The sequence below is a fragment of the Notolepis coatsorum genome (assembly GCF_963971535.1).
Source record: "Notolepis coatsorum genome assembly, chromosome: 10".
Taxonomy (NCBI): Eukaryota; Metazoa; Chordata; class Actinopteri; order Aulopiformes; family Paralepididae; genus Notolepis; species Notolepis coatsorum.
The window spans coordinates 57,844,853-57,857,732 of NC_140174.1; the positions used below are offsets into that span (position 1 = coordinate 57,844,853).

The window sequence follows — 12,880 nt, forward strand, 5'->3', positions numbered from 1 at the left end:
AGCGGAGCGGGTGGTTTTGACGTGAGCGACGGAGTGGGTTTTAAAATGGGTCGGCGCGACGTCCGGAGCGAGAGTTCTCCTCCGCTCCAATCCACTCCGGGCCGCTCACAGTGGTTTAACACTGATGTAATATACATGTAGTACAATGCCAAAGCAACAGATGGCGATGTACAAACATGAAGGCCATTTTCAACCAATTAGAAGGGTGAACCGTCACTCACATCCTGTTAGAAAAAGTATATGACGCCATTGTTGTTGTCGTTAGCTTACATGCTAACGTTAATGGCAGCGACCATAGCACTGTGGCTAGGCTAGCTATCATCGCTTAGTAGAGCTAGTGAATGGATAAACAACGTTATTTAACATTGCAGAATGGGTACAATTACAATACGGCTCAATACAAACAATTGTTAAGGGACCCAGGGGGTGTAGACTGTTGTAGTTTGGTCAAATCAAGCAAATTTACATCATGCTCCAAAAAAATTAAAATTCTGCCGAGCGATGGGGAGCGCTCGATTCAAGGTGAGCGGTGAGCGAGCGGAGAGCGACTTGGGGGCGGGGTCAACATGAGCGATTAGCGGAGCGGAACAAGCCGTCTAGAGCGAAGAGCGGATTTCTCGCCCGCGCCGATCCGCTCACATGCACTTGGCAGGACACATGCTGAGTGTTCTCACAGGATATGACGGCTGCATCCTCACTCCCATTTAGCCTCATTGGGTTTGAATCCGGCCTGTGAACTGTGTTGCGCCCCCCTCTCCCCCCCATGTTTCCTGTCAGTCTACTCTCTACGGTCCTAATAAAAGCAGAAACGCCCAAAAGTATCTGCAAGGTCTGCCATGTTTAACTCAACAGCTCCATCTACAGGTTATAAAGGATTGATTGATTGAAAACTTTATTAACAGATTGGAGAATGGCTACAGTATGGCTCAATACACACAATTGTTAAGGGGATGCAGACCAGAGAAATACTTTCGTCTTGTTTACATCAGGGTCCCCCATTTTCAATTCATAATGACATTTTATGACATACACAACATACAGATATACAGATATATATCATTTATCTTGACATACAAGATATGCAAATATACAGTACTGTTAAACAGAGATCCTAACAGAAAATATATACATACGAGGGGGAGGAAACTGTACATTAGGAGGGGGTGGGTGGGTGGGAGGGGGGGTTAGGACATTTACGGGGGCCAGTTTCGAATTGCAGCCTCCCGTAGGTGCTCTTTGAGAGCGGTTTTGAAGGTGGGTAGGGATTCAAAAAGATGTAAGGCTGTGGGTAGGGCGTTCCACATTGATGTGGCATAATTGCGAAACGTGTTTAGTCCCTTGTTTGAGCCGAATCTGGGTTGAACATGATTTGTGGAACTCCCTCTGGTGTTGTGGTCGTGGTATTCACTGACCTTTGGGAAGTATTTTGACATGGGTACCTTAGTGGTGTAGTGTATCTTGTAGACCAGGCCCATTGCAAGTTGCTGTACTCTACTCTGAGCCATCCAGGTAGTCAAAGTGGGCAGGGGTGAGGTGGGAGAGGAACAATCCATATTGCTAGTTTATAAATGTTTTGCAAACCTGTGTTGAATTACCATTTGAAATGGATTCTGCAGACCTTGCATGAACCAAATGTTGCTAATTGCAAGCAATTCAATTGATTGATCATGGTCTGCTTTCAAGCAAGGTAATCAATTAGCTGCACTCAACCCTGTCATTTTTATTATTATAATTTTAGTCGTGTCATGTTTGACAACTGTGCATGTGAAGTCATTCCTGTTCGCCTTTATCCCCAGACTGACCTCATGCTTCAAAGATCATGATGTCTCATACCTTTAAAATCATACTCTATAATGCTAATGCTTTCTCTCCGCAGATTGATCTAATGCCTCATGACGTCATCACCCAGCTGCTACGGGTTCTGGCCATCGAGACCAAGCAGGAGAAAGCCATCATCACCGCCGACCCCACAGACGTGGCCCTGAGCGGCCTGGAGGCCTTCTCCTTCGACTACATTGTCAAATGGCCGCTGTCACTCATCATCAACAGGTACAGTGTCATAGTACTGCAATGTAGTTTCAATGATTTTACTGTTAGGATAATTCCGGTTCAACCTAGACCCTGTTACGGTATTGTTGCGTGGTTGCCCTGTTGAATTGAATTGCAGCCAGGGGAAAGCTGCAGCCAAGCCAAGCAGCCAGACAAACATAGCTCAATCTGTCATACGCCAATTGACAAGATGTTGAGTTAAAGCTCCACTAGTTTTAGGAGGGGAAATTACCTCGAGAATAAATGATCACAAACAGAATACCGACACTCACAGATCAATAATCTTCTTATTTATTGTGGACAAAAAACAAACTAATTTCAGCTTAAAGGAACATGCCAACTTTTTGGGAAATTAGCTTATTTGCCAGCTACCCTGGAGTTAGACATGCAGATACAGTACATACACTTTTCTTCTCTGTGCATGCATTAGGCTTAGGGAACAGCCGCACTTTTTTTTTTTCACGTGGTAAATACACAGGTCACAACATGTTTACAGGAACGTTTTGGAGTATTTCGTGACTGTTGGGAACTAGGCTACACTGGCACACCTACTTCCAGTGAATGACGCTAAGCTAGGCTAGCGGCTGTTCCCTAAGCCTAATGCATGCACAGAGAAGAAAATGGTATGTATCCGCTTGTCTAACTCCAGGGTAGATGGAAAATAAGCTAATTTCCCAAAAAGTTGGCGTGTTCCTTTAACTTAATTTAGAATAAATCATGGTGATTGCGTTCACGTCGATTCTGCAGATATCCTCGGATTTAAATAATTAGAATAATAAATATGACAATATTTCTATCATTAAAAAATACGTTTTACATTATAGTCTGAGAGTTGTATGTTGAGTTGTATTTTTGTATTTCTTGTCTAACTCCAGGGTAGATGGCAAATAAGCTAATTTCCCAGAAAGTTGGCGTGTTCATTTAAAGCAATCATCAGCGTGCTATTCTTTTTTTTATTTTTTTATTTTTTTTATCTTTTCCCCCCTCCTTTTTCCTCCGTTTTTCTCCCATCCCAATGTTAGTCGTTATGCCAATTCCCAATCCCCTTCCTGGTCGCTGCGCACCTACCCCCTACAGTCGGAGTCGGTCTGGGAGAGTGGAGGCTATCACATGCTTCCTCCGACACATGTGTAGCCAATCAACCGCTTCTTTTCACCTGGCAGCGCGTACTCTCACTGAGAGGGTGTAACGTGTGGAAGGATCACACTACCCCCCTTAGATCCTTTCCTCGCTGAGCAGGCGCCCCGACCGAACTGTAGGAGTCGCTGTTTACAACGACCAGGACCCACCCACCAGCTTTCCCACCCCTAATACTGCCAATTGTGTTAGTATGAACGACCAGCCAAGCTGGTAGCAACGCCGAGAGCTGGGCTCGAACCCAGCGTCTCCTGCGTTGGTGGCGAGCGCCTTGCACACTACACCACCTAGCCGCCCCATCAGCGTGCTATTCTGTTTGTTTCTTGCAACAACCGTGAACCAGATACTTTCTTCATGAAATTGGAGTTGTGTGCACTTCTACTTCTCACAAATACTTGGGAACCACACAAATGCCAACAAATGACCGGTTATAAACCATGTTGACCAACATTAACCTTAGAAGATGCTTCCTTGTATTGTGAATGTGGTGGGGAGGATAGGACACCACTGTCAAACAGATAATTTCTAGCTTCATACAGCATTCCAGGAATCCTGTTTTTTTTTTTTTCTGACACTTTATTTTCTCAGTACTAAAATTACATCACAAACTACTAGTTTTAGAGGTTGAAATTTCTACTCTAAAACGTTCAGCTTTAATTCAGTTAAACGTAGTATTATTTTGACGTTGTCTCCATCGTCTCATAAGAAATACTGAACCTTCCCCAGGAAAGCGCTGACCAGATACCAGATGCTGTTCAGACACATTTTCTACTGCAAACACGTTGAAAGGCTGCTGTGCAACGTGTGGGTCAGTAACAAAGATGCCAAGCTGTACTCCTTGCACTCTGCAAAATGGTGAGTACTGTCTTTTCATAGGGGATGAATTGATTAATGATTTGATTTGGTTTTAATCGACCAAGCCTTTGTTAGTCGAATAGTCGATTTCAATGTTTTTTCCCCCCATATTGAATGAGTTATTTCTTGAAAGATTATAAGCACATCTCTGGTAAGTGTGATATTTATATCGGTCATTTTGCGTTATTGCGCATAGAAGAACAAAGATTTTACATATTTGTTGATTTAAATCAACTAATCAATTAGCTTGGGAAATCCTTGATTATTATTTGACTAAGTAAGAATACATTTTATTGTGCGTTTTCTTTGATAATTTTCTCCCATCCCCCCACCCATCATTTAGTTGTTGTAGTGTTGCGCATACTGTCGGTTGGGGGACGGTGTAGACTACCACATACCTCCTCCGATACATGTGGAGTCGCCAGCCACTTCTTCTCACCTGACAACGAGGAGTTTCACTGGGAGAGTGTAACACACACAGAGGTTCACAGATCCCCTCCTTGTTGAACACGTCATCTGACCGACCAATAGGAGTTGCTATTACCCCACCAGCTTTCCACCCACGAACACTGCCAATTGTGTTCGTAGGTACGATTGACCAAGCCAAAAGTACCACTGCTGGGAATTGAACCTGGGTCTCTATAGTGGTAGGCGATTGCTTAGACGACTCTGGAGACCTTTCGAGGACGGCGCTAATGCAATGACCTCACTTCCCCTTCAGGCAAAGTGTCTTCACACCTTCACACTCTACTCTCTGTATCAATACAGTATAGTATAGTGTTGTAATACTTTCCACCATAATATTATATCTATTTGTGACGCCCAATGTTGTAATATTTGTCATGGCAATTTCAAGGCCTTTAATGACTGAACATAGAATGGAAAAAATGCTTAGCTTGCCTGGAATTTTAGCCTTCAGGAGCTTTCGGGTGACTCCCAGTCCCATTAATATTCTTACTAGAGCTCCTACCAACCATTATTTAAGTAATCGATTCATCCAATCAGATGTTTGGTGCTTCTAAACAATTTTTCATCTGGAAAAAGAAAACAGACAATTGAACATTTAAGTTTAGTTGCATTAAATTTTTCTCATGAATTCACACTGAAATTGAGCTAAAGCACTTTAACATGGTCCTTTTTAGAGCATTTCTGAACAATGTTCGTGCTTCTGAATTAAATTCTTCTTCTTTTGTATTTCCATCAGACTAGACCACAAATGAAATGTTTCGAAGCATCAATGCAGTCATTTTAATTTATTATTTTCTGTAATTGATTTATTAGATGAATTGATTCTTCCCTCCCCGCCCGCAGGTTTTCTGCAGCCTTCGCCCTCCGCCAGCGCATGTTGAACTTTGTGCAGAACATCCAGTACTACATGATGTTTGAGGTGATGGAGCCCACGTGGCACATCATGGAGAACAACCTGAAATCAGTGAGTGAAAGAGACCAAGGGCTGCATTCCAATAAGCCAGTAGGAACCTGTGAAGGGCAGTACGCAGTGGCAAAGCCTGCTTCCTGGGCCAGTTTTTAAAGAAAATATATCCATGGAGGGTGTAGGGCATAGGGTTCCTTCATACTGATCGGAATGCAGCCAGAGTGTGTCCTGTTCTGTCCTGTCCCCTCCCCTCACTGAGCTCACTGCTACACATGGTGTCACTGTCAATGGTCTTTTGTGTTGAGAGCATAGCCACACTGGCATTCATGATGATATCAGCCCTAAGCTCTTTGGTTTAAGATGATGTATCGGTGCTGTACTGTACACATACAATAACGACATCATCATGGTGTGGTTTTATTCTTTACAAATTGTTATGATTTACAAGTTGTTGTGATCGACCAGCGGACCAGTGGTAGCAGTTCCATCAATAAATGGTTTAACCCAAAGCGATTGCGAGCTCGGAGAACAAAGTGACACTGAGACAGAGTCACAAGGTTGTTCTGAAGTTTATTGAGTACATACAGAATATATATGTTTGAATGGCACATGCACACAATAATGAATAAGGGTTTGTCTCTGTACCCTGAGTTTAACCGTTCCTACCCATAGATGCTGACCTCAGTGCAGAATTCAGAAGTAATTTGCGGTCTGGTTAACTGGCACAGAGCAAGATTAGATGATTGTTATATGAAAGCACACATAGTACAAAATGTTTGTGTGAAAATGATAACCGTATCTTACCACCCATGTATGTACTGTGTGAAACAACTCCTAACACTAATGTCTTATGAGAGGGTAAAGCGGCACGGTGGTGTAGTGGTTAACACTGTCGCCTCACAGCAAGAAGGTCCAGGGTTCGATTCCCGCTTGGGGACCAGGTTTCCATGATGCCAGGTACCCAGGTGGGGTATCTCCCAGGCCTTTCTGTGTGGAGTTTGCATGTTCTCCCCGTGCTCGCAAGGGTTTCCCCTCCGATAAGATGAACCCAATGGAAAAACATGTACAACAACAGATCGCTAACGCTGTGGCGTCCTTGACGAAGAAGGACAGGAGCACTTGGATTGGTTCCCGGGCGCGGCCCTCGCCGACGCCTGTCTGCTCCCGGCTGCCCTTGGGGGGAAGGACGACGGGATGGGTTAAGCGCAGAGACTAATCGCATCGGCGATCCTACAAAGACAATGCATGCGTGTGTGTTCCGGTGTGTGTGTGTGTGTGCTAAACGCTAAAACATTGAGGATAATTGCATGCCAATTAAAGACGTCTGAACAGGTCCTGCATTATTATTATCGTCAGCAGACATGGACATTGAAAGGAAAAGGTGTTTCCCATACATAACATCAGATACTGTAGACCCACCACAAATGGATGTCCCGAAAATGGAGACAATAACACATCAGCCACACCTTTTGTGGGGTACGTATACAGTATTTTCCACCGCTGAACATGTATCCTCTGTTCTAACGCACCCCCGGCAGCCAGCCGCCACCACAAATAACCATGGGAAACAAAAGACAGAAATTAGGATTTCACTTATTTAATTTGCCAATTGCCACTATGGTCTCAGGAATATGTCTGTGTTCTACAACTCTTACTGCTCTTACTTATATTCAGACAGTATTACTGCCTCATGGTTCACTTGTCTGATACTCGCTTCACTTCCCAAGCTGCTAAACCCTGATAGGGATATATACATTATGTAAGTGATGTATATATGCCATGGATGTATAAATGATGTATATAGTAATATATAAATTATGTATGTAAGTGATGTATATAGGGATATATAAATGATGTATATGTAATTGATGTATATGGGGATATGGAAATTATGTACCAGTATATAGGGATATGTTAATTATGGATATATGTATATATAGGGATATGTAAAATATGTATATTGTACTGTATCTTATATATGTTGCTGAGTTATATGTTTAGTCTACATCTTTGTACTATACTACGAGGTGCTACTATCCTGATACCATATGTGTCAGTAAGTGCTCTGTATACTTTCCTGATTAAAGGGTAAATAAATTAATGGAACGTGTTTCTTTGTGTGTGCACCTGTATCACCAATGCAAATTCCCATCCATTCTTTACATTGGAGAATAAAGATTATTCTGAGAATGTGGTTATTATTTCTTTACGTCCATATATATATTAAAAAAAAAATTGATCCCCCCCCCCCCCCCTCCCTCCTCAGGCGTCCAACATCGATGACGTGCTGTGCCACCACACCAGCTTCCTGGATAACTGTCTGAAGGACTGCATGCTGACCAACCCAGAGCTCCTCAAGATCTTCTCCAAGCTCATGTCCGTCTGTGTCCTGTTCACCAACTGCATGGAGGTTCGTAGACATGTAAAATTGTGTGTGTGTGTGTGTGTGTGTGTAACAGCAGTAACAATATAACGTCCAAGATAAAAGTAATCTAATGCAGACCATGAGCGTTCAGATGATCTCTTCCTCATGTATTTCATGTATGTACATATTTCACAATTTCTCAGTGTTGAGACGACCCCTCATTGTCAAAAAAAACAATGCAAAACAAAAAAAAATTCCTGTGTCCAGTTTTACAATAGGGGCCCTTTTAAGCAGCGTATCCAATATCCTCCTGTTGTTCAGTTGGTTGGTAGATTTAGAATTCAGATGACGAGGCTGCTTACTACCCAACTATTCAATCAGTGGAACCCACTGTTCATGAAAGGTAGGTGGTACATTACAAATGCCAACCTCTTCCGATGTCCTCTGTCTTGGCTGTTGTAGCGTTTCACCCAGAGCATGAGGCTGGACCGTCTGTCTCTGGAGCACAGGACCATGGCGGGGCCTCCTACCCAGAGCGAACGTGCCGAGGATGCAGAGAAGAGGAAGCTGACCACCAAGGTACCCCCGTAAACTAGAGCCTGTGTAAATCAACATTCTTATGGCTGATTTATGCTAGGGCAGAAACCTCGTGTTGTTTTCATGTTGTGCATCTCCAGAATTTTGTTATATCATCGACACTGATATTTCACTGGTTGGTGAAATGCCAACCTTGCCAACCTTGTCATGGCTAACATGTTTATACACGGAGGGAACAGAGGACATATTGATAGAGCATGTGAACACAGTCAGGAGGTGTCTTTTTGTTACCATAGAGACCACAGAAACCTCTGCCAATTCATGAATCATAAATGTTGAGCGACACCTTCTTTTCTGTCAAGAGACGGTTGTCAAAAGTGTGGAACGCCCTAGCAAGCCTAGCAATCGGCCTCGTTTTATGGCTATTTCAAGAATGAAGTAAATATTTATTATCCCCAAGGGGCAATTAGTCTCGCAGCCAGTAGATAAAAAGCTTTCACAATAAAGATTCTCTAAAGAAAGTACGTCATCAGTATGAGCTCCTTCTTAAAAACATCAGACATATTAACATTAAACACCAACCTGTCCACTGTCTACCCCCACATATTAACATTAAACATCAACCTATCCACTGTCTACCCCACATATATTAACATTAAACTAAACACCAACCTATCCACTGTCTACCCCACATATTAACATTAAACACCAACCTATCCACTGTCTACCCCACATATATTAACATTAAACACCAACCTATCCACAGTCTACCCCACATATATTAACATTAAACACCAACCTATCCACTGTCTACCCCACATATATTAACATTAAACACCAACCTATCCACTGTCTACCCCACATATATTAACATTAAACACCAACCTATCCACTGTCTACCCCACATATATTAACATTAAACACCAACCTATCCACTGTCTACCCCACATATATTAACATTAAACAGGAACCTATCCACTGTCTACCCCACATATATTAACATTAAACACCAACTTATCCACTGTCTACCCCACATATATTAACATTAAACACCAACCTATCCACAGTCTACCCCACATATATTAACATTAAACACCAACCTATCCACCGTCTACCCCACATATATTAACATTAAACACCAACCTATCCACTGTCTACCCCACATATATTAACATTAAACACCAACCTATCCACTGTCTACCCCACATATATTAACATTAAACAGGAACCTATCCACTGTCTACCCCACATATATTAACATTAAACACCAACCTATGCACTGTCTACCCCACATATATTAACATTAAACACCAACCTATCCACTGTCTACCCCACATATATTAACATTAAACACCAACCTATCCACTGTCTACCCCACATATATTAACATTAAACAGGAACCTATCCACTGTCTACCCCACATATATTAACATTAAACACCAACCTATGCACTGTCTACCCCACATATATTAACATTAAACACCAACCTATCCACAGTCTACCCCACATATATTAACATTAAACACCAACCTATCCACTGTCTACCCCACATATATTAACATTAAACACCAACCTATCCACTGTCTACCCCACATATATTAACATTAAACAGGAACCTACCCACTGTCTACCCCACATATATTAACATTAAACACCAACCTATGCACTGTCTACAAGCAAATTCCTTGTATGTGAAAAGTATACTTGGCAATAAAGACCTTTCTGATTCTGTCTACATATATTAACATTAAACACCAACCTATCCACTGTCTACCCCACAGATATTAACATTAAACCGCAACCTATCCACTGTCTACCCCACAGAATTATTAGCATTAAACACCAACCTATCCACTGTCTACCGTTACACTCTCCCAGTGAAACTCCTCGCTGTCAGGTGAAAAGAAGCGGCTGGCGACTCTACATGTATCAGAGTAGGCATGTAGTACTACCCTCCCCAGGCCAACAGGAGGATAGCACAACGACCAGGAAGGTAATTGGCATAATGACGAAATTGGGGGATGGGAGATTTTCAACCTTAATCCTATTGTTCTATTGTGAGGAGGCCATGTGATAAATGGACGTGTAACTCGCCAACGTGTGTCTCGAGAGCTCAGCCACATCGGCACCCTGAGACATTCCTCAGAGTGACATCATAGAGAGAAGAGCAGACCTCGAGCCACCTGCAGACACTAATCCCTCAACTATTTTCAACTGTAGTAGGCCCAACTCGAGGAAAGTTGAGGAAATAGTGTTTAGGATTAGGATTAATGTTGAAAAACGACAAAGTGCTCATTTAGAGAAGCGCCTTTTTCAGACTCGACACTTTACATAAAAAGAGAAGCTATATAAAAGACAAGATATGAATATATATGTATAGTAATAACGGGAAAATAAAACAAATAAAAATAAAGTGAAGCAAGGTGCAGTCCATTTGGAAGAAACAGTAACACAAAATAAAATAAACAAACACAGGATCAATAGCTTAAAAGAAAAGTCAGGGGGGGAAGGGGGTGGGCTACTTATAACATCATATGTCAAACATGTTGAGGATTTAGATTTTAAATACCCCTCCCCCCCCCTTCCTTCCTGTAGTTTCTAGCGGAACATGTGGAGGCCTTGCAGGCGGATGCATGCTTCGAGGCCACCATCAGTAAGTTTGACAGCAACTTCAGCACCTTACTGCTGGACCTGCTGGACAAACTGAGCATCTACAGCACCAACGACTGTGAGCACAGCATGATCAACATCATCTACAGGTAACATCACTGTTTACTAGAGGACACATGAGGGGAAACTGGTAATGTTGGGTTAAAATACCACTGGGGATATTATTAACGATCAAAACCGGTTCATTTTATATGCAAACCAGACCTGATCAACCTATATTTTAAATGTGGACTACTTGATGTCCATTTGCCATAGCTGGCTATGGCACTGAAACAGCCCAGTTTTATCAATACACATCAATATTCTGATGTATATCTCTCGTACAATGCTTAAAAAGTGTAATCGGTATCAGTACAATTGAGTACCTTAGATGAAGAACCATATAATTCTGTTTTAAGTTTTCAGAGGAACAGTTTTTTTCAAACTTTATTATCAAAAGATGGTAAGTTTTATTATCAAAAGATGTTAAGTTAAGTGTTCAGTCATAGTTAAAGACAGTAGAGGTTGAGTACTTTAGTGATATATCACCAGATTTCCGGTATTGTTGTCCAAAAAAAAAAAAGCATATGGGTGCATCTCTACCTTGCTGCACTGTTACACTTGGGCGAGTGCCCATGTTGAAACCGGTTTGGGTGATAAAGTGGAAAGGCGGCTGAGGGTGTGTTTCAAAACACGATTTCTGTGGTAACACCACTTCCACGCTGCTTGGCGCTCCTCCTTTTTATTCTGCCAAATATTTTAAAACGTTTTCTACTGTTTTGGAAACATACACAACGTACTTTCGCCCCTGGTCGGGATATAACAACACTTTAGATCATAAACATTTAGGAGTGTGTGTCAATTGATTGATTGATTGATTGAAAACTTTATTAACAGATTGCAGAATGGGTACAGTACAGTACAGCTCAATACATACAATTGTTAAGGGGATGCAGACCAGAGAAAGACTTTAGTCTTGTTTACATCAGGGTCCCCCATTTTCAATTCATCGTAACATATATGACATACATGACATACAGATAGACAGTACTGCTACATCTATATACATTTATGACATACCAGATTTGCAATTACAGTACTGTTTGTGATACAAAAAGAGTCCAGAAAAAAAAAGTATATACATTTGACGTAGAAACTGTACATTGGATTGGGTAGGAGTGGGGGGGGGGTTGGGTAGGAGGGGTGGGTGGGGGACACTGTACAACTGTACAAACAAAACTGTACATTGGATTATTGACAAGACCATACTTGGTAATTTACTGTACATTGGAGGGGGTTGTGTTCGGACATTTACAGGGGCCAGTTTCGAGTTGCAGTCTCCCTTAGGTGTTTTTTGAGAGTGTTTGTACAGTGTTGTACTTGTACAGTGTAAAAATGATAACGCAAATAAAACTCTTCGTTATTCCACAGGTTGGATTTCAATGGATTCTACACGGAGCGTCTTGAGAGGATGGCCATCGAGAGGAGCCAGAAAGCAGCCTCGTAGCAGCTTATGTTAGAAGCTAGAAGCTTGTGTGATTAGTCATCCACCAATAAGTACTTATTTTCCTCATGTTTGGCCTTCAGTCCAATAGATGCCCAAGAGACCACAGAGATGTCAGAGACACATTTCTGTCCCATGATGTTTAAAGGTTTTTTCACCAGAGAAACTGATATTTCAATGTATGTATACTATCAATTGTATAAAATGTAGAGTTACTGTTTGATGTCAGCAGGTTTATTAAAATGCCTTGATGTAAATTTGAAGATCTGTGAACTATTCTATGTACTACCAACCCCCCCCCCTCCTTTTAAAATGGTTGATGTTTGTATTATATCAATAAAAACATTGACCAAAGACCGCTCCCTTGGCTATCTGATCTATTCCAGTAATGTGTGAGGTCACGATATAA

At 41.8% G+C, this 12,880-nt stretch overlaps 1 protein-coding gene across 2 annotated transcripts in view; it reads left to right on the forward strand.

Annotated features, from left to right (window-relative positions):
- The window catches only part of tubgcp2 (tubulin gamma complex component 2), a 42,141-nt gene extending 29,376 nt beyond the window's left edge, over positions 1-12,765 (forward strand). For both annotated transcript variants that reach the window (XM_084322630.1, XM_084322629.1), the window contains exons 13-19: positions 1,877-2,049; positions 3,913-4,041; positions 5,353-5,473; positions 7,683-7,826; positions 8,244-8,360; positions 10,914-11,077; positions 12,399-12,765. In XM_084322630.1, coding sequence (XP_084178756.1) covers positions 1,877-2,049; positions 3,913-4,041; positions 5,353-5,473; positions 7,683-7,826; positions 8,244-8,360; positions 10,914-11,077; positions 12,399-12,474 — 924 coding nt within the window. In that variant the 3' untranslated portion in view covers positions 12,475-12,765. The remainder of the gene's footprint in view (positions 1-1,876; positions 2,050-3,912; positions 4,042-5,352; positions 5,474-7,682; positions 7,827-8,243; positions 8,361-10,913; positions 11,078-12,398) is intronic.
- The last annotated feature ends 115 nt before the right edge of the window (positions 12,766-12,880 follow it).